The sequence below is a fragment of the Castanea sativa genome, chromosome 10, assembly GCF_040712315.1.
Source record: "Castanea sativa cultivar Marrone di Chiusa Pesio chromosome 10, ASM4071231v1".
NCBI lineage: Eukaryota > Viridiplantae > Streptophyta > Magnoliopsida > Fagales > Fagaceae > Castanea > Castanea sativa.
This window is the reverse complement of record NC_134022.1, coordinates 11,730,504-11,751,993: the sequence shown is the minus strand read 5'-3', so window position 1 is coordinate 11,751,993 and position 21,490 is coordinate 11,730,504. Positions and strand designations below refer to the sequence as shown.

General features: G+C 35.7%; 2 protein-coding genes across 3 annotated transcripts; both read right to left on the bottom strand.

Annotated features, from left to right (window-relative positions):
- Nucleotides 1-1,881: 1,881 nt before the first annotated feature.
- LOC142611784 (flavin-containing monooxygenase FMO GS-OX-like 4) lies at nt 1,882-6,455 on the bottom strand. Its single transcript, XM_075783924.1, has 7 exons — nt 5,733-6,455; nt 5,246-5,316; nt 3,627-3,779; nt 3,225-3,307; nt 2,975-3,110; nt 2,694-2,867; nt 1,882-2,343 (listed from the first exon to the last, which is right to left on the bottom strand). The coding sequence occupies exons 1-7, from the start codon at nt 6,370-6,372 to the stop codon at nt 2,149-2,151; spliced, it is 1,452 nt and encodes a 483-aa protein (XP_075640039.1). The 5' UTR covers nt 6,373-6,455; the 3' UTR covers nt 1,882-2,148.
- A 5,156-nt stretch (nt 6,456-11,611) lies between these two features.
- On the bottom strand, nt 11,612-18,157 carry LOC142612768 (flavin-containing monooxygenase FMO GS-OX-like 4). 2 transcript variants are annotated; one of them, XM_075784921.1, is made up of 8 exons: nt 17,378-18,157; nt 17,132-17,202; nt 16,106-16,258; nt 14,565-14,647; nt 14,319-14,454; nt 14,040-14,213; nt 13,539-13,725; nt 11,612-11,965 (listed from the first exon to the last, which is right to left on the bottom strand). In XM_075784921.1, the coding sequence occupies exons 1-7, from the start codon at nt 18,081-18,083 to the stop codon at nt 13,555-13,557; spliced, it is 1,494 nt and encodes a 497-aa protein (XP_075641036.1). In that variant the 5' UTR covers nt 18,084-18,157; the 3' UTR covers nt 11,612-11,965; nt 13,539-13,554. The 2 variants fall into 2 exon arrangements, with proteins under 2 accessions (XP_075641036.1, XP_075641035.1); XM_075784920.1 differs by lacking the exon at nt 11,612-11,965 and having other exon boundaries at nt 13,324-13,725.
- Between the last annotated feature and the right edge of the window lie 3,333 nt (nt 18,158-21,490).

Below are 21,490 nucleotides of genomic sequence, written 5' to 3'. Positions count from 1 at the left end.
GGCTAATCACTTGTGCGGGGAAAGAATTGAAACTGAGAATATAATAAGCTGTAAGTGGTAGGTCTTAATTACTGAACATTTTTTACGTACATGACCTCAGTCCCCACTTATTGCCAAAAAAAACATGATTGGCTTGAAGAATGTAAAAATCCCACAAGAAATGTACCTAGGGTTGGAGAGAAATTCTTAAATTGAGGGATGAAGCAAGAAAGTTTATTAGGTTTAAGGTGGGGGGGGGGGGGGATGGGAAAACTATATTTCTTTGGCATGACCTTTGGCATCCTGCTGGTATTTTGGTTCAAAGATATGGCTTACGTGTCATTTATGATGCTGCAAGTAATTATGCAGCTAAAGTAGATTTTGTGTTGAAAGATAAGACATAGAATTGGAGGCCTACTAGATCCGATGCACTTGTAAGAGTCAACTATTCCCTATTGAGCTTAAAGATGAGAATAAGGCCCCTTGGCAAGTTACTAAATCTGGAACTTTTATTGTGCTGCAACATATGCTGAGATTAGAGATAAATATAGCGAAGTTCAGTGAGGGAAGTTGCTTTGGTTCCATTTAACTATCCCAAAGCATTCATTTATTATTTGGTTAGTTGGAATCAACATGCTGTCTACTTGAGATAGAATGGCCAAGTGGGGTAATTGGGTGATAGCTTATGCATTTATTTTTTTGTAGATATTGCCTTGAAACTAGAGATCATCTCTTCTTTGAATGTTCTTTCATTAGACAAATTTGGGATGACATGATGAAGTTGTGTCTAGTTTCAAATGCTCAGTTTGTGTGGGAGGACTTGATATCTTGAGAGGGCTAGAGAGTTCATAGGGAAGGGTCTGAGAGTAATAGCTTGCAAACTTGCTTGGTGTTCAATGGTCTACCACATTTGGTTGCAAAGGAATGTCATAGCTCATAAAGATAGAATTTGGACTGAAGAGCAACTAAAGAGAAGCATCATTAAGGATGTCAAAGCTAGGTTGGGATTTAAAACCAACTTAAAGAAGTTGGTTTTGAATGCTACCATCTGTTGTAATTGGGGGATTGAACCAAGTAGCATTTTAATTTGATCTTGGAAATCTTGTGTTGTTGTGTTTTGCCAGAGTGCTATTGTGCTATCCATGGGCTATTGCTTGGTTGTTGTAGTAGGAAGGTTCCCTATGGTAGTTTATTTCTCTTTTCTGGTTTTTAGGCTTTTCCAGTACTCTATTTTGTTTCAGTAATTATAAGCTGAATCACCAAAAAAAAAAAAAAAAAACATGACTGGTCTAGTAAGATTTAAATTTCATGCAGATTAGTTATAAAAGGAATATATTTGATAAGGGTACGTATTCCTTATAAAGTAACAAAAAAATATATAAAATCATTTGCAAAAAAATGTTACATCACTAAAATTTAATATGAATGTAGATACCTACGCAAAATCTTAGTGACAACAAATCCACAAGTCCAAATTTTGTAAGATCTAGTCAAGAATCTTCCAATGATAAATTCATTAGTGATTCAAACAAATGATGCAACAAAAGGAAAAAGAGATGAAATCTCAAAATTGAACAAATAAGGATGGACCAAACTTCAAATGTTAAAGATGAAGAAATAGATGATGATAATAATAATATAACCCTCAACAAGATTTACAAGCATTGACATGCTGCAAAAACAAAGCATTGAAGAAACAAAAAAAAAAAAAAAAAAGATTTCACAATGAAGCTCTTTATTACATCACATAATAAAGATCATTAATATAGAATGAATTAACATGCTTTTATCATCTTTTATTATACAATATTACTCCAAAGTTTTTATTTTTTTATTTTTGACTTGAACAATATATTTATAATGGATTTATGTATGCAGTTTATAATTATTGCTTCTTATAATGAACTCATTACTAACAAATTTTATAACAAATATGCTATAATATATACACAACATTCTCCAAAAATAATTTACATAAGGTATTACAACATTACCCGTGCAGGCAACTTACTAGTTATTCTTAACGTACATTACTGCTTAGAACAATGACTAAACAAGAGGAATAGAAGCCAACAAAAGAAAGGTGACTAGGGTTTTGGCATGTGAGATACAATGAAAAATGGTGAGTCTTGAAACTTGATTAAGGAAAGACACATCTATGATCTATCACTAGCTAACTTGTTCTGAGGTGTGCTTAATGAAATCCTCATAAGCTTGCAAAACCAAGTGCTGAGCTTCCCATTCATCGCGGTAAGATTCAAGATGAGCTAGTTTGCTCTTGATAGTGACCAAAAACATTTGCATTCTCCAATCTTCAAATGCAGGACATCCACACTGACTCGCAAGCCAATTATTGTACTCCACCTGAACAACAACATCCAAAATATTTTCTCAACATGACCAAATTAATATTAAGTAAGAAATCAGAACTAGAAGAATGAAGTCTAATTGCCTTCACTAGCCAAAAAATAGCTTACCTCTACCTTAGCTGGTCTTTTACTATTAACCAAGTCAGTTTTACCAGTTGCATACTTTCTATTGCTAGGCACTATTGAGGCACCCTTATGGTGTTTTATTATGCCAGTTTGGAATAATTTAGCAACATTTATATGGAAAATAGTTCATTAGCCACCATACCTAATGTTGGCATGAAAATTAAATAAGGAAAAATGAAAATCTGTCATGTTGTAGGCTCCTGAATTGACCAAAATTACCAAATTATCACCCAAACAATGAGTGTATCGCTTTGGAGTGCCAAAAGTTTCAAGTGATGAGTAGAAGGCTTCAACATCTTCCATCATCTCCTCTTGTGATGGAAGCTTGAATCGATTAGACAAAACACCACCTATCCACTTGCTTTGTAATTCAAACATGGGAAAAGGAATGGCCTGGCAACAACCAAATACAAGTACATAACGTCCACCGTTATACAAGATTAAATAAAAGCTCCAACCATAAACAAGGTCACACTATATATTTTTAGGTAGGGATAAACCTTCCAAAGTAATCCAACAAAGGAGAGCCGTGGAGCCAAGGCTGGTGGAAATATATGATTGTATAGTGGCCCAACACGATTGTCATCCACAGTCACAATGCCATTGGTTTCAAGGAAAGGAAAATGATACTCATACCTTGAAAAAAATAAATAAATGACTTTTAATTACCATTCACTATTTCATTTTTGGTTCAATTTTGGACCTAAATCAACGCCAAAGCCAGATTATTGGAGTATATATGCAGCATACCCTGTGCAGTGTAGAATGATGTTAGCAATGACAATGCTCCCATCTAGAAAATTTACAGAACCATCTTCACATACATCTTTTATCTGCATCATTTGAATTAAGGTTAGTATTTTCAATTAGCCTTTCTTGTAATCAGTGATTCAGTATTACCTTATTATAAGTCCCTTATAGTCTTCTAATCCAACTTGGGATGTCTTAAAACATGGTCTTTTTAAAAGTAAACAGAAACTTTCCTAACATACTCTTTATTTATATATGGTATTTGTTTTTTATATATGCTAGACATTTCATCAAACAAATTGAAGATTTTCTAAATAGAACACGCACAAAAAAAAAAAAGAAAGATGAATTACTTGATTGACATATCCCGATAGCCACTCAATCGCATTGTGGGTGACTTACCATAGGATGAAGCCACATATTATCATAGGCAGGCTGTTTTCCAAATGTTCCATTTATGACCGTTCGAGCTGCAATGTGGACTTCTTTGGCAACTCCAGCTAATTCCCAAGAAATATCGAATGCACTAACTGAATTCCCAATCAAAACTACAACCTGTTGAAAGCAGGAAATGGATAAGGTAGGCTAAGCTAATCACTTGTGCGGGGAAAGAATTGAAACCGAAAAATCATAAAATGATCAGTTAGTTGTAGCCTTGTAGGTCGTAATTACATAACATTGTTTACATATATGCTTGTTCTCAATCCCAACTCATTGCAAAAATACATGATTGGTCTGGTAAGATTCGTTATTCAAAGCATATTAGACTTTATTTACCCTAAGTTGTTTCTACACATTGTTAAATTTCTCCTAATATCAGAAGAATATAAGAGAATATGTTTTGTTAAGTGGACTACTAGAATTCAAAGTCTCAAACAATATTAGGCACTTCATGTGGCATGATGCAAAAGAGTCTCTCCCGACCAAGCAAAACTTGTTCAAACAGAATGTCCTTAAGGAAACTCAGTTTAGTCATTATGAGGAACGCTTAATAGATTGTTTACATGGCTTATGGTTATGTGACCAGGCTCAATTAGTGTGGCGGTTAGAAACTAGCTTCCTCAATTTATTTTAGAAGAAGTTTAGATCATTTGTTGATTTGGTTAGCATAGACTGTACAGTGTTCGAACAAGCTCCTCCTCTCACAGTGGCATTATTTTTCTATGATCACCTGGAGCCTTTGACAAAGACAAAATAGGATTAGAGAAAAACAACCAACATGGGCTTTATAGAAGTGGCATCGAAAGCAAAGGAACTCCTCATTGAATTCCTTGATGTGCAGTGGAGATTAATTAGAGATGTCCAGCCAAAGTGTCAAGTCAAGTGGAACTCTCCAAGTGAAGGAATGTAAAAGGCAAATTTTGATTGAGTGATTTTCTCTAATTTCTCCCTAGCTGGTATTGGTGTAATGATTCGAGATTCTTGGGAGAATATAATAGTAGCCCTTAGCCAAAAATTCATGTAACCTCGCCCAGTAGAATTGGTGGAAGCCTTAATAGCTAACTGGATAGTAAGTTTTGCTCAAGAACTTCTCATTTTCTAGGCGGAGTTTGAAGAAGATAGTTAAAGAGCTATCACAGCAATCAACCACCAGATGCCTTCAAAAACTATGTTCGGTCATGTAATTGAAGAGATTTGGTCTTTGTTACGTGCTTTTCATAAGTGTAGTTTTGGACGTGTAAAAAGGGAGGACAACTAGCTTGCTAATTCCTTTTCTAAAAGAATCGTTCTATTCGCAAATCTTGATGCATGGGTAGAAGATCTACCATCTGAGCTGAATGTCGTATTCCTAGCTGATTTAGTTTATTTATAAAATGTTTTTAACAATTCAATTAATAAAAAAAGTGAACTAATAAAAAGATTTCTCAAAGTAGAAGAAGTGAACTAATGGAATTCAAATGATAATCAATTTACAACTGCGGTATAATTTTTTTTTTTTTTTAAATCATCTGCTAAGCTTAACTTAGTATTCACATTCAAAAGAGGCACATACATTTTTGGGAAGAAAATGTGGCACATACTTGATCTCGAAAAGGTTCTGGATCACGATAATTGTGGCTATGCATTTGCTTCCCGGGCCAGTCATTTATTCCTGCCACAAAATACTAATAAAATAAAATAAAAAAGGACATTTATTTATTTTACTATTCCATTTTATAACTCAACAAACATCTCAATTTTTTTCCCAATATATAACTCATTAAAATAATATAAACTACAAATAATATAAAATATTCCATTTCTCTCTCTCTCTTTTCCCTTTCATCTCTACCTTTTTGTCTGGCTTTCCTCATTAAAATAATTTTTTTTGTTACATCCTTATGAAAATGAGAACCAATTGTTCACAGTTGGAATAAATAAATAAGTAAAGACCCACCTTGGATGTGAGTGAGTTTTAGCTTATTGATTGCTAAAATAGGAACCGGGAGGTTTTTACTCTAAAGTCTAAGCACACTCAAAATTAGAAAAAAGTAAAAAGAAAAAGAAAGGAGCAGATAGGAAAAATACCAGGAATATAGGCGACACGAGGCTGGGTGAAATGGCCATTGCATACAACAACAGCGTCAAATATCTCATCCAATTCCAATTCCAATTCCAAACCCATTGACCTCTGTTTTGATTTTATTTTCCATTTCTCCTCCCCCTCCGCCAATCTCACGCGCACTACCTCCGTTTCAAACCTCACCAACTCATCAATCCTGAACTCTCGCGTGAAGTCTTGCAGATACATCAGAACCTCTCGGTGGCCCGGGAACCGTCTCGGGTCTCTGTCCGGGTCGTCTTTGGGGACGAACGGGTAGTCCCTGAAGCCCATGGCCTCTCGGGGGATGTTGGTGCGGAGGGAGTCGTAGAGGCTGGAGTGGACCCTGGTCCGAGTCGGTTCGACTCCAATCGGGTCGGATTCGACATTCTGGGTGTAGACCCAGGTGCCGCCAACCTGGTCGCCTCGCTCGAAGACCACCACGCTGTGGCCCTCGCGGCGGAGCTCTCGCGCAGTTACTAGGCCTGCTGCGCCGGCGCCGATGACTGCTACGTGCCGTGATACGATTGGCTGGGGTGCGTGTCCTGGGCTTCGAAGCATGGAGGGAAAACCAGCGAGCGATGCACACGAGATTTTGATCTGTGATGAGATTATTGCCATCTTCATTCTGGGGAAATCATTTGTCTTCGACTTTTATCTATTTGATTTGAAAAACAAGTATTATCTTATCAAAGGTTTTTTTTTCATAATTACATATTAAAAAACAAAAATACAAAAAGTCCAAAGTCATTATTTCATTAAAAATAAAAAAAACAATTTATAGTCATTATTGTTTTTCTTTGAGCATCCACGCCCATTATTTATTATCTATCCACATTTGGGACATAAACTCCACTTTTTTTTTGTTTTTTGTTTTTTGTTGAAGTTTTATGGAGTTTTAGCTAGACCTACATTAGATTCTCAATAATTGGGGATTTTTTTGAGACCCACCGCAAGACCTTTGGTTGATGAAAAAGTACAAACATGGTTGGCAATCATTTGTGAACATAGCTGGCATGAATTAAACTAGACATGACAAAACGGGTCAAAATTTTTTGACTCGATCTGATTGACCTGCAACTCGATTAACTCGTTTAAAAATGACTCGTTTTGACAAATGACCCGATTGACCCGACTTGACCTGAACCCGACCCAACCTTCCTGTTTTGCCACATCTACCAACATTGAGTAGAATGAGATTGAGGTGTAATTCTTATAAAATATTTACTTATTATTTTTCTTTACTTAATATGTTATGTAATCCATTATAGTTTGTCATTATTTACTTGCCACCTTCAGTTTCTCTTCTTACTTTAAATAGATCGAAGATTATACCAAGGTTAGCTTCTAGAAAGCTAGAACAAGTGTTGCACCAAATTTAGATATCAAGTATTTAGTGGTAATTGGTAAGTGATAACAGTATCACCAGTGAGAATCTAATCACAGTTAAGGAACTCATAAATAATTGACAGATTGCATCTATTTCAAAAAAAAAAAAATTGTTTGAAAAATACGGGCCAACTCAACCTGACTCGCGACCCGACTCGACCTGCTTAAAAATGACCTGTTTTGACCAGCAACCCAATTGACCTGACCCGTCCCACCCGTTTTGCCATGTCTAAGTTAAACATTGTCATTGGCCATTACATTGGTAGGTTGTTTTTCTTGATAAGGGTTTATGTTTTATAGACAATTATATGCAAAAATAATATGGAGAATAATTAAATAAGAAGAAGGATAAGAAACGAACATTACTATTGTGATTATGAACATGCACTAATTTTATAATCTTTTTTATTGCTAAGTTACAAATGCACCATGAGTCTTGAACACCTGACTTTACCCTTTTTTTTTCTTTAAAGGGTTATTTGTTTCAATATGGATTTTTTTTTTTATAGAAAAAAGTAAGCAAAATTTTATTAAAAAGATGAAGGTAAATCAGATTGGAAGACAAACTCCAAATCACAAGGTAGTTCTTCTATCCATACAATAGTAGTTAAACCATGAGCCAACTTATTCCCTTCTTGACGAACATGCTGAAATTGACAGTGTCGTTAGGAACAACCAAGCCCTTTAGACTCCTCAATAATGTGCCCAAACAACGTATTACATTGACCAGAACACCTTAGAGCTTGAACCACTCAGAGACAGTCACCTTCAAAAATGACATCAAACAAACTAAGCTCCCTAGCCAGCATCACAGCTCGCCTTGCAGCCAAAGCTTCAGCCAACTCAACCGAATGAAAGGACTCAATCCTCTGACTTAAGGCAGCAATAATGCTACCTGAATGATCCCTAAACACCACACCTATCCCAACAGAGCTCGTTCTGTCAAAAATGGCAGCGTCAAAATTAGCTTTATAGCTAGCTTCAGGTGGAGGGGACCAGTGGACAAGAGAACGAAGGGCAGGCAGCTGCTGCTCCCTTTTATTAGCATCCCAAAATTCCAGAACAAGCGCCTTGGCTCTGTCCCCAATCTCGTGCAGCTGCCAGGTTTGCTGTTGCACCCTTAGTTTGTTCCACCTTTGCCACAAGCACCACGCTACCGTAGCAAACAGGGCACACCTAAAACCAGACCCTTTGCTAAACAAAACCTCCAAGAGCTCAAAGAATGACCTGTAATCCTTTTGAACCAAGAACAAAACCCCGGGTTAGATAGCCAAACTGAATGGGCTTGATCACAAAGCCAAAGGCAATGCATGAGGGATTCCTAGTAATCACCGCAACCATCACAAAGGTCATTGATAGGAATATGCCGAGTTTTCAAATTCAACTTGGTAGGGAGAGAATCTTTCACAGCACGCCACAAAAAAATGTCAAATTTTATTTGGAACTCTAAGCTTCCAACTTTTCTTCCACGCCACCTGCGCATTATTTGGTGACAAAGAACTCGGCAGAGAGAGGTTTTCAGCTTCAACTAGCATATGATAGGCACTCTTCACACTATACTCACTCCGGAGTTAAAGGCCATATCAAAATGTCTTCAACCCAACCCTCACTCACATGAATCCTTCCAATCATCTCGGCTTCCCAAGGGAGAAAATAGCTAGCCAATTTTCCAGGATCCCAAATCCTAAAGTTAGGGAAGAACAGATCACAGACTCGAGAAACAGATGAACCAATTTTCGAAGATACAATCCAACTATTTGCAGTATCAGGCAGCCAATGATGATGTCAAACATCAATTCTTTCATCATTCCCAACCCTCCAAATTGCACCTTTATGGATGACTTCACGAGCCTGCAAGATACTCCGCAACGCATAAGAGCACTTTGGATGAACAGGAACCTCAAAAATGCAACCATTAGGAAAATACTTGGCACTAAACACTATAAAGTAAAGTGTCTTTGTGATGAATAAAACGCCACACCTATTTAGCCAACATAGCATTATTAAACTTTTGGAAATTTCTAAAACCCATACCCCAATAGATTTAGAAGAACAGAGAGAACTCCAACTAACCCAATGAATTGTCTTTGAATCACCATTACTCCACCAAAACTTTTGGATCATTGCCTCAATATCTTTACAAAGACCAACCGGTAGCTTAAAAACACTCATAGAATAAATAGGGATAGATTGAACCATTGTCTTAATCATAACAGAGGTTTTTTATTTTTATTTTTTTTTAGTACCATAGTTATATTGATTTCTTTACCCTTACCCTTTGTTCTTTAAACTTGGAGCTCAATTACAACTTCTTCATAAATGCTTCTGCCATTGTCTAGATAAGAGACTTTGGGTTTGAACGGTTTGATATTCTTGTGGCTTATTCATCATGAAATTTTTGCTACTTACTTTTCCTTAGTTTTAATAGTTTACTTGTCTTTCAGATTTTTGCTCTGCAACCAGTTGTTCACTAGGCATTCCTTAAGCATGTTCCCAATAAGGTAGTGAGGGCATTGAAACAATTTCTTCTTTTCGCTTTAATTGTGAAGAAGGTTTACTTATGAAATGATTAGACGAGACGAAGTAATTTTAATTTCTCATATACTTTACTCAAAGTGTGTATTGGTTTTTCTCCCTTGATTTCTGAATTCCAATTCCCAGATGATAGAAAAGCGTTTCAAGACAAAATATTTTAGAGCATAATAACAATTATAGTTGAAATTATATTATTTGATTTAATTAAGTAGATTTTTTTTTTTTTTTTTTTTTTCCATTTTTTACCTTGGTAAGGGGGATTTAAATTTAGGCAAGTGGTTTTTTATTGAGTAAAGCAAAGTTTGACAGAATAATTCGGAAGGAAGTAATTACAAAACTCCGAAATTCCCTGAAGCCACGTGCTCTTAGAAGGGCACCGGGGTATGTACTGCTTTGGCAGAACTGCAGAAGCCTTTAGATCTTCAACTCTCTGCTGACCAGAACATTAGCCATGTTGGTAAGGATCTTTCAAAGAAAATGAATGCTTACAATCTCAAATATTGAATGTTAAGATTTGTGTGCGGTGGTAACGTCTCAGATCCAGAGTTGAAGCTTTCTCTGAGTACTGGCGAGGACAATTGGAGAAAGAGGAGTGCTATGAGAATTTGGCTAAGTAAAAATTCTCATTCCTCCACCCCCGATATTATTGATTTAGAAGTGTCTAGCTAGTTATCAGGGGATATCAAATGAGGACGTAAAAAATGCACCTTCCTTAAGCTTTGCTGCTTTGACAAATAACTTTGGAGGCAAGCATGAGTCAGATTCTGTACTTTCTTATCTGGTCATCTCAAGCTCTGTGAAGAAAGATTTACCATATGAGATTGCGGACAGTCGCCCTCTCCTAGATGATAGCGAGTGCTGGCGAGAGAAGAACTCTTTCAAGAAAGGTACTGTTGATTTAGCTATATGATTGTGGTTTTAGTGGGATAGATGTGAAGTCGTACTCCTGAACATGTAGCCTTGTGCAATTTTGTTCATATGTTGAGTCATTAGAATTCAGCCTTTATGTGTTTGTCCTTTCAGATGATATTTTAGGTGACTCAAATTATACATGTCTAGCTCATGGACAAATAAACTTTATACTTTCAGGTTCTGATCAAAGTCAAGTTACAGTCTGGGAAGCACCGACGCGGCAACAGAGGAGCCGCATTGGCGTCCGACGCGGCCCGCGTGTTGGTGCCGTGTCGCTTTTTTTTTTTTTCGTTTCCGATACGCGCCGATCACGCTGACTCGGCATCAGGCCAATTCGCGTCGAATCGGGTCATATCGGTCGAAACCGCCGAAATTCAAGTTAAAAAAAAAAAAAAAAAAAAGGTGCAAAACGCACCGCTTGCGTTGGTGCCTCAGTTCCCAGTGAATTTAGGGAAAAGAAGATTGGATTCACTCTTAGAACTGAATATGCAAATGGGTATCGAAGATTTTGGTTTAGTTTTGCAAAGAGAGAAGCAAAAAGTGAGGAAGAGATTTGGAACAGAGGCGAGAGAAACAGGGGAGGGTGTTGTGTGGTGTGAGAGGCAGTACCGTTGTGTGTTTTGTCTTCTCCTCTGATGTGTAATCAATTCAAAACAGTACCATTGTCAGCTTTAAAAAAAAGAAACAAACACATACCACACACACACACGTATATTTCTAACACCATATTACTCCCATATGCTCTATTACTCATTGTGATTTGATTTTCAAAATTTTTTTTTTTATATAAACTGCCTATAATGTTGTGAGTTGTGACTTGAGTTTAATTTTTTATTTAATTATTATATATTTGTCAAATTATTTTATTAATTATTATCTATTATAACTCTTAAATTTGGCATATGTTTATATAATGTGAAAAAAGTATGCTTAGCAATACATAGAAAATATAAATAAAAATATTTTTAATAATTTTTTAATCGCTACACTCGCATTCTACTTTCTCAAAATTGCCAAGTCTTACATCAGCACCCGAATCCGAAAATGAACTCATAGGTTATAGTTCAAGATGGATGTGGCAACATGTCCCTTGCTTCATGCAAGTCCCACCGCAATGTGGAGAATTATTTCAGCAGTATAAAGACTACGCAATCTAGAATTGAAAAGGGAATTTCAAATCTTTAATTTCTACCTACGATCAATTTTCTAGAACTAATGTAGTCTGCCAATTTCAAATCTTTAATTTCAAATCTTTAACATGCACCCGCATTCTACTTTTTCAAAATTGCCAAGTCTTACATCCGCACCCGAATCCGAAAATGAACTCATAGGTTACAGTTCAAGATGGATGTGGCAACATGTCCCCTGCTTCATGCAAGTCCCACTGCAATGTGGAGAATTATTTCAGCAGTATAAAGACTACGCAAGCTAGAATTGAAAAGGGAATTTCAAATCTTTAATTTCTACCTATGATCAATTTTCTAGAACTGATGTAGTCTGCCAAGTTGCAGGAACCTTACCAGGCAATCAGGACCAAGAATTTTCTGACAGCAATAAATCAAAACATGGATGCCTCAATTGGTGGTGGAGTTAGGATTTTAGTCTAAAGGGGTATAATTAAAAAAAGATATTAAAAGTGAAATTAATCTAAAAAATATTATTCAACAATAATAACAAAAGAAATAAAAATTTGTATTCATATTATTAAAATAAATAAACAAAAATAACCAATTCATAGCTACTAAAAACTTTACAAATTGATGGAGTAAAAATGTGATTAGTGTTACTTAAAAAATATAATGAATAAATGTTTGAAATTATTTTTTGTAATTGGTGACATGCTAATTTGTAAGATATAAGTAGTAAAATTTGGAATATCTCTACCATTATTCAAAAATAAAATGCTTTGAAAAGTATCATAAATAATAAAAATAATAATATAAAATAGTGAAATAGGTGCAAGTTTCTCGAATGACAAGACAAAAGCATGGTTTGGTGTTCGAGAACTTTTTTCCTCTGTCAGAGTCACTTTCAACTTGGTTGAAATCCTTTTTTTTTTTTTCTTTTTTTCTTTTTTTCCTCCATGACAGTTTGTAATTGCTTTAGACTACTAATGTTAGAAAATTATGGGAGGAGTCAGGGGGGGGCAGGTGCCCCCTAGCCCCCCCCCTCTGGCTCCGCCAATGGCCTCAATAAGAAAAGAGAATGGTAAACTACATATTTAGTCCCTAACCTTTACACCATATTTCAATTTGGTCCTTAATATTTTAATTGTGTCAATTTGGTCCCTAACCTTTTAATGTTATGTCAATTTAGTCCTTGCCATTATATATTAGATGAAAATTGCTTACATGACAAACGGCCAAAATAAAATTTTAGTTTATTGTCATATCAACGGAAACTAATTTTTTAATTTGGCCATTAGACACGTCATCAATTTTCATCCAAAAGATAACTATAAGGACTAAATTGACACAGTACTAAAAGGTTAGGGACTAAATTGACACAATTGAAAGGTTGGGGATCAAATTGAAATATGGTGTATAGGATAGGGACTAAATACGTAGTTTACTCGAAAAGAGAATTATCTGAACCAGTTGTGTATTCTTTTTCTTCATCTTTAAATAAAATAGTATTCTTTTCCTCACTTAAAAAAGAACACATATACATACACATGCCAAATACACCATTATATTTTTCCATGTTTTAAAATATATTATTTGAAACATGATACTAAACACATTTCTTAAATACGAGTTTTAATAACACTTTTTAAATTATAGTTTTAACATCATTTTAAACAATATTACTTGAACACCACTACCAAAGAGCCCCTAATCCAAGAAAAATAGAAGCCTATGCACAATAGAAGGGTGACTAGGATTTTGGCATGTGAGATACAATGGAAAATGGTGAGTCGCGAAACTTGATAAAGGAAAGACACATCCGTCACTAACTTGATTTGAGGCGGGCTTAAATGAAATCCTCATAAGCTTGCAAAACCAAGTGCTGAGTTTCCCATTCATCGCGGTAAGATTCAAGATGAGCTAGTCTGCCCTTGACAGTGGCATAATACATTTCCATTCTCCAATCTTCATATGCAGGACATCCACATTGACCCGCAAGCCAATTATTGTACTTTACCTACAAAACAACATCCATAATAGTTTCTCAACATGAACAAATTTATACTAAGAAGTAAGAAATCGCAGCTAGAAAAATCTAATTGCCTTTACTAGCCAAAAAAGAGATCTTTTCTAACTTAGTTGGCCTTTACTATCTGGTTCAAATCAGTATTGAGGTACCTTTATGGTGTTTTACTGTGCCAATTTGGAATAATTAGCAACATCTATATTGAAAATAGGTCATTAGCCACCATACCTAATGTGGACACGAAAATTAAATAAGTGAAAATGAAAATCTTTCATGATGTAGGCTCTTGAATTGACCAAAATTACCTGCTTATCATCCAAAGCATGAGTGGCTCGCTTCGGAGTGCCAGAAGCTTCAAGTGATGAATAGAAGGCTTTAACATCTTCCATCATCTCCTCTTGTGATGGAAGTGTGATACGATTAGACAAAACACCAGCTATCCACTTGCTTTGTAATTCAAACATGGGGAAAGTAATGACCTAGTACCAACCAAATACAAAAATATTTCTAAAATTATATTAAAATTAGATTAAAGATCCAACCATAAATTAGGTTACACTATATATTATTAAGTAGGGAGAAACCTGAAAAGGTATTCCAACAAAGGAAAGCCATGGAGCCAAGGCTGGTGGAAATATATGCTTGTATAGTGGCCCCACACGGTTGTCATCCACAATCACAAAGCCATTGGTTTCAAGAAAAGGAAAGTGATACTTATACCTTAAGAAAGTTAAACTAGTTTTAGTTACCATTCGCTGTTTCATTTTTAATTTAGTTTTGGACCTAAATCAAAGCTAAAGCCAAATTATCGGAGTATATATGCAGCATACCCTGTGCAGTGTATAATGATGTTGGCAATGACAAAGCTCCCATCTTGAAAATGTACAGAACCATCTTCACATACATTTTTTATCTGCATCATTTGAGTTAAGGTTAGTACTTTCAATTAGCCTTTCCTATAATCACTGTTTCCTTACTCTTAGAGTCTTAGGGCATGTTTGGTTTGAACAAAAAAAGTGGTGTTTTCTGTATTCATTTTCAATTTTTTGTGAGATCCACCGCAAGAATTTGGTTTGGTTTGCAAATTTGTACTCCATTTGCATTTTTGAAATCCAAAAAATTTGAGTTTGAATACAGAGAATGAAAACAACATTTTGGCGATTTCATTTTCAGTGAAAATGAATACATGGGATTTTTGTAAAAAAAAGCCAACTTTATGGGCCCCACTAGCAATTAATTATCTATTAAAAACTCTCTCTCTCTCAAAAAATTATTAGGTACTCCCGAAATACCATAAATACGTACTCCCTCCTCTCACATAAATAGTTGGTCCCACCATAAATTTAATTAGTGGGACCCACCATTCATGTGAGAGGTCAGAGGAGGGAGTGCGTATTTATGGTACTCCGGGAGTACACAATAATTTCCCCTCTCTCTCTTTCTAGCAAATCGGCGAGTGGAAGATTGGTGTCCCAAAGCTATGTGCCTCATGGCAAAGCCACTAACAACACCCTCACCACCACTCGCTCAAATCAACTCGATACGTCTCTCTCTCTCTCTCTCTCTCTTGGGCAAAAATTTGAAATCTAAGTTTTCCAATGGTAATCTGGGTTGGCTTTTAGTTTTCTGTTTTCTCTCTCTCTCTCTCTCTCAATTAGTGGCAGTTGTGGTTAATCGATGATTGTTACCCACAGTCAATGCTCACTATTAGTGGTGGTGGTCGATCGACGATGGTGTGGTGTTTGCTTTGGGGTTTGTTTGTGCCTTGTGGGTTGCTTTGTTTTAGTGGTTGTTTGCTTTAAGGCATATCTGGGTTTGAGGTGTTAAGGGGGTGAGTTTGCTTAAATTTGTTTAGGGGGGGTGAGTTTGTTGAAATCTGATGGGGGATTCAAGGTTGTGTGGTGTTTGTTTTCAGGCACTCTAATTTAGGCTAGTTTGTAGGAGGGAAGTGGTTTTCTAGCAGGAGGAGCTTCATTTGCGTTTGTATCCGTTGGGATTGTCCAAAAAAAAAAAAAGTTAGGGAAGACAAGCTGAAAAATGATGCCAAACAAAAAAATTAGTTGAAAACAAAAAATAGTATAAGATTTGAGTAGAGAAAATGAGTATAGAAAATGAATACACACCAATCACAAACCAAACAAGGCCTTAGTCCCTTATAATCTTCTAATTTATTTTGGGATGTCATAAAATATAATCTTTTTTAAAAGTGAACTGAAACTTTTCTAACATACACTTTATTATGTATTTTGTTTATATATGCTAGACATTTCATCAAACGAATTGAAGATTTTCTAAATAGAACCAGAAAAAGAAAAAGAAGGATTACTTGATTGACATATCCTGATAGGCAATCTCAAAATTGGTAACTTACCATAGGATGAAGCCACAAATTATCATAGGCAGGTTGTTTTCCAAATGTTTCATATTTGACCGTTCTAGCTGCAATGTGGACTTCTTTGGCAACTCCAGCTAATTCCCGAGAAATATCGAATGCACTTGATGAATTCCCAATCAAAACTACAACCTATTGGAAGCAGGAAAGGCTAAGCTAAGCTAAGCTAATCACTTGTGCGGGAAAAGAATTGAAATCGAAAAATAATATAATGAGCAGTAAGTTGTAGATCCTAATTACATAATATTGTTCACATATATTATATATACATGTTCTCAAATCCCAACTCATTGCAAAATATACATGATTGGTCTAATAAGATTTAGATTTTAGTTTCTTATTACCATGTAGATTGGTTTTTCGGTTGAGGTTCTAGAAATGATAGTAGCTAGTCGTGCTGTTAGTTTTGTCCATGAAATCGGTTTACGTCAATTCCACTGTGAAGAAGATTCAAAGATTGGTATCAAGGCCCTACACAATGGTGACATGCCGTGATCATCCTTTAGTCACCTAATTCAAGATACTATTTTTTTAGCTAGCTCTTTAAGGCAAGGCAATGCTGTAGCACATGTCTTAGCTGAGAGAGCGAGAATGTATTTTCCTCTTTTAGTTTGGATGAAGTCTACTCCATCAGATATTGATTCTGTTATAACTGTTGATTTTCCAGTTTCTTAATAACATGCCAAATATAATCTTTTTCCTTAAAAAAATTATTTGCAAATTTGTTATTCAAAGCATATTAGCCTTATTAGACTTTATTTACACTTATTCAACACATTTTTACATTTCTCCTATATAAGAATAAGAGAATATGTTTCGTTAAGTGAACTAATGGAAATGGAAATCAATTTCTTTAAGATTTATTAAGCTTTGGATTTAAAAATCAACTGTAGTCTTCAAAAAAAAAAAAAAAGTCAACCGCTAAGCTTAAGCTACAATTCACATTTTTTTATATTGGATTTAGATGTTTTGTAGATATTTGGAAAATCAAAAAGTAGCACATACTTGATCTTGAAAAGGTTTTGGATCACGATAATTGTGACTATGCATTTGCTGCCCAGGCCACTTATTTATTCCTGCCACAAAAATAAAATAATAATAATAATAATTCGGAGACCAGACATGCGCATCATATGTGATTAAATTTTAATTATTAAGTTTTTAAGGCAAAATCCATAATGATATCAAAGTGTAGAAACGATGATATATTTATTAATTTTAGAATACGGAGTTAATAAGGAAAAAAAATACCGGGAACATGGGAGACAAGAGGCTGGGTGTAATGACCATTACATACAACAACAGCATCAAATATCTCATCCGTTTCTTTGTGTCTTTGTTTTGATTTAATTTTCCATTTCTCCTCTTCCTCCACGAATCCCACGCGCACCACCTCCGTTTCAAACCTCACCAACTCATCAATCCCGAACTCGCGCGCGAAGTCTTGCAGATACATCATAACCTCTCGGTGACCCGGGAACAGCCTCGGGTCTCTGTCCGGGTCGTCTTTGGCAACGAACGGGTAGTCCGAGAAGCCCATGGAGTCTCGGGGGAGGTTGGTGCGAAGGGAGCGGTAGAGGCTGGAGTGGACCGTGGTCCGAGTCGGGTCGAGTCCAATCGGGTCGGATTCGACATTCGGGGTGTAGACCCAGAGTCCGCCAACCTGGTCGCCTCGCTCGAAGACCACCACGCTGTGGCCCTCGCGGCGGAGCTCTCGAGCAGTTACGATGCCTGCGGCGCCGGCGCCGATGACTGCTACGTGGCGTGATACGATTGGCTGGGGTGCGTGTCCTGGGCTTTGAGGCATGAAGGGAAAACTAGGGAGAGATGCACAGGAGATTTTGATCTGTGATGAGATTAGTGTTACATTACAGGACAGGCACGTAGCTTTTACTAGGATAGAATTGCCTCCATATTCATTCTTTTGTATTTGATAAATAATTGCGTCCATATTCATTCATTTTATTTTTAACCCATGGGGAAATCATGTATAAACTATTAGTCATTATTTCCTTTAAAAAAAAAAAAAAACCAAACAAACTATTTATAGTCATTATTTTCTATCTCTGGGCATTCACAATTATTTATCTATCCAGCTTTTTTATTCCTGCACATTTTTATTTAGCAACAAATTACTTTTAGCAATTTGTTTCAATAAAATTGTACTTAACTCACTCAACAATATTATTGATATTTTTAAAATCTAATATGTGTGTGTTAGCCCTAGCTCAAATAACACCCCAAAAAACAAATACACACAAGACCAAAAAAAAAAAAAAAAACCCTAAGCCAACTCTAACTATCCTTGAAGCAGCAGAACACTCACACAAATCTCACAACACGCAGCAAGAGACAAATAATAAAAGGGGAGGGGGGAAGAAAACCTAACTTACTAAATACTAAATCCTAGGAGTGGGAGGGGTTGGGCAACGCGCGGCAGCAAACCAAACTAGAGCAGAAGTAGAGTAGCAGATCAAACTAGCACCACACTTCCACCACCAGTCCACCACATCACCACCCAAATTTGGTATTTATATCTAATCTATCTTTTTTTGGATGATACTTGATGAAACACAGGTTCGTCAATTGTAGTGAGGTCGTCCAGATGGAACTAGATGTTTACTTGTGTCGTCGATGGAAGAAGCTATTCTTTGAAAAGGTTACCGGTGTGGTGCCTGCCACAATATCTCCGATGCCAAAGTCAGTATAAGAGAGTTTTTAATAATAAAAAATAAGATTGATTAGGTATCTCTTGTAAAAATGTGTCTGTACCTCCTGTTAGCAATGTAAAGACTTTATATATGTTGCTTTGGATTCTAGCTGTTGAAGTTGATATTGTGATGTTAATGCCTTTTTTGGTAACGCTTCTTGCTGAGTAATGGGGTTTTAATATGCCTTCAACGGTTTGTCTAGCTGTTTCTGTAACCGTCCGGGGTATTATTGGTGACATTGAATGATTTTGATATCCTCGTCAGTGACGTGGATACTTGCTTAGGCTCGTCTCAAAGAGTGGTCTTGTCTGTCCTACTAAACTCGTTGGTAGTTGATTTCGTCAATCCCATCAAATGCTTTAGTCTCGTCGGTAGTTGATTTCATCAGTCCCATCAATACTATTTTATCCTTCTCGTATATGAATCTCTAGAGACTAGTGCTTGGTTGATTTGATGATATGAGTTGTGAAAATAGAAAAAGATGCAGAGATGAGATTGAGAGAGCTCCACACTCTCTGAAAATATATAGCACAGAGAAATTGAGAAAGAGAGCTTCTGACTCCACCTTTCTCTTTCTCTTTTTAATATAGCTACATGCATGATTGTCAAAATCCCGATCTTACGATTTTACGATCCCAACTATCCAAAATGATCCCGATCTTTTAAGGATTTTTGCAATCATTCAGGATCGGTAAATTCTGACGATTTCAAACAATCCTACTTTCTTATAATTTTCTTTAACTTAAGAAGGCTCAGTTGGACCCAAATTAAAAAATAACATCCCAATAGACCAAGTTTTGCTATTCTAATATAGAGAGATAGAGTATTAATTGGACTCAAAAAAAATCCCAATAGAGTATCACATTTTAAGGTTTTTGGCCTCTTTAAATGATGCTTACAAATGAATGTAGTAATGTATGGCAATTACATTAAATGGATGCAAATTTTTGGTTTTTTATGAATGAATGTATAATTTATATGATTATTTGACACATTAATGTGTATTTTTTGTTTTTTTATCAAATAATGTAAAATCTTACAATCCACAATCCACAATCCGATCCTACGATCTATGATCCCACCTACCTCTTACGATTCTATGTAGGATTCCAATTTTGACAACCTTGACTATAAGTAATAATTTTTTAATAGATAATAGTTGTGAGTATTGAGTCTTGTTAGAGCACTCGCACTAGTTAATGTAAAATAGAAAAAAATGTAAATTTTACACATTTTTGCTCAAAAACTACTCACACCAATCTGTCTAAAACACTGTTTATATGCAAAATTGCTACAACACTATTTATATGCAAAATTGCTACGGTAATCGTGCATCACGGTTACTGTAGCTTTCTATATGATTATTTTATTTTACTTTCTCTCTCCTCTCCCTTGCCTTGTTAGACTCTCTCTCACCCACTCTTCAAGGCCAAGAAGAAGAAGAAGAAGTCAACCATCAACATCCATCCACCGTCACAACTAACCAACCTCCACCACCACAACAACAACCAACCCATTACAACATCACTTTAATCCAAACACAAATAACCCAAAATTAATGAAAATCATCACAAACCCAACTTAAAATCAACTCAAAATAAAACACAATAGAAAACCCATTTGACAAAATACAAATCAACCTAGAACCCAAGCTTGCCGCTGCCATGAGAGAGAGAGTGTGAGCATTTTGAGCAATGGAGGCTTGGTAGAGAGATTTATTTATTTATTTTTTTTTTAGAATTGAAGAGAGCACCAATTTGATAGAGAAATAGAGGGGGAGAAAGGGAAATTTTTTTTTTTTTTTTTAGAAATGAAAAAGAAGAAGAAGAAAGAAAGAATAGCAAAAGAAAAAGAAGAAGAAAGAAGAAAGTGGAAAGAATAAGGAGAAAAAGAAAGAGAGAGAGTGTTCAGATAAGTGGTGTGTGGTGTGTAGTAGGGCTGTGTATGGGTAAGGGAAATAATAATAAAAATGTGAGAAACTATTATTTAAAAAAAAAAGGGTGTATTCTAGATAATATGGTGTGGGTGTTTTTGCAAAATTAATTGTGTAAAATAAAAAATGTAGGTTTTTATGGTAAAATAGAAGGAAACCTTTACACCTATTGATGCTAATACTCTCTTGTACTGTTTGATATATAATAGTTTCTTCCATGGCCCATGTGATGTAGTTTCTTTTAAAAAATTACAGATATTTTATTTTTTGGTAAATAATTAAAGAGATTATTTGAAATTTTGAAATTTATTGGTTAGTTGTTAAGTGCTTCTGTGCATAGTGCTTGTGTGTATTTGTCTTTGTTGATGGTTTATTAATGCTTAATGTTTGGAATTTCAATTTTTTTTTTTTTAATTTACTTTTGCCTCTCTAACTCCAAGTTCTGGCTCCGTCCCTAGATGAAGACGTAAGCATGGGTTAAACATTGTCATTGGCCATTATATTTGGTTATTGCTGAGTTGTGGCTTGATAAGGGTTTATAGACAATGATATGCAGAAATGAAATAAGAATAAAGATAAGAAACAAAATATTCATGTCATGCATGTGGCTTAATCATCATGAATTTTTGGCTGCTTACTTTTCCTTAGTGTTAATGCATGGTTTACTTGTCTTTCGGTTTTTTGCTTTGAGCATGGTTGTTCACCAGGCATTCCTTAAGC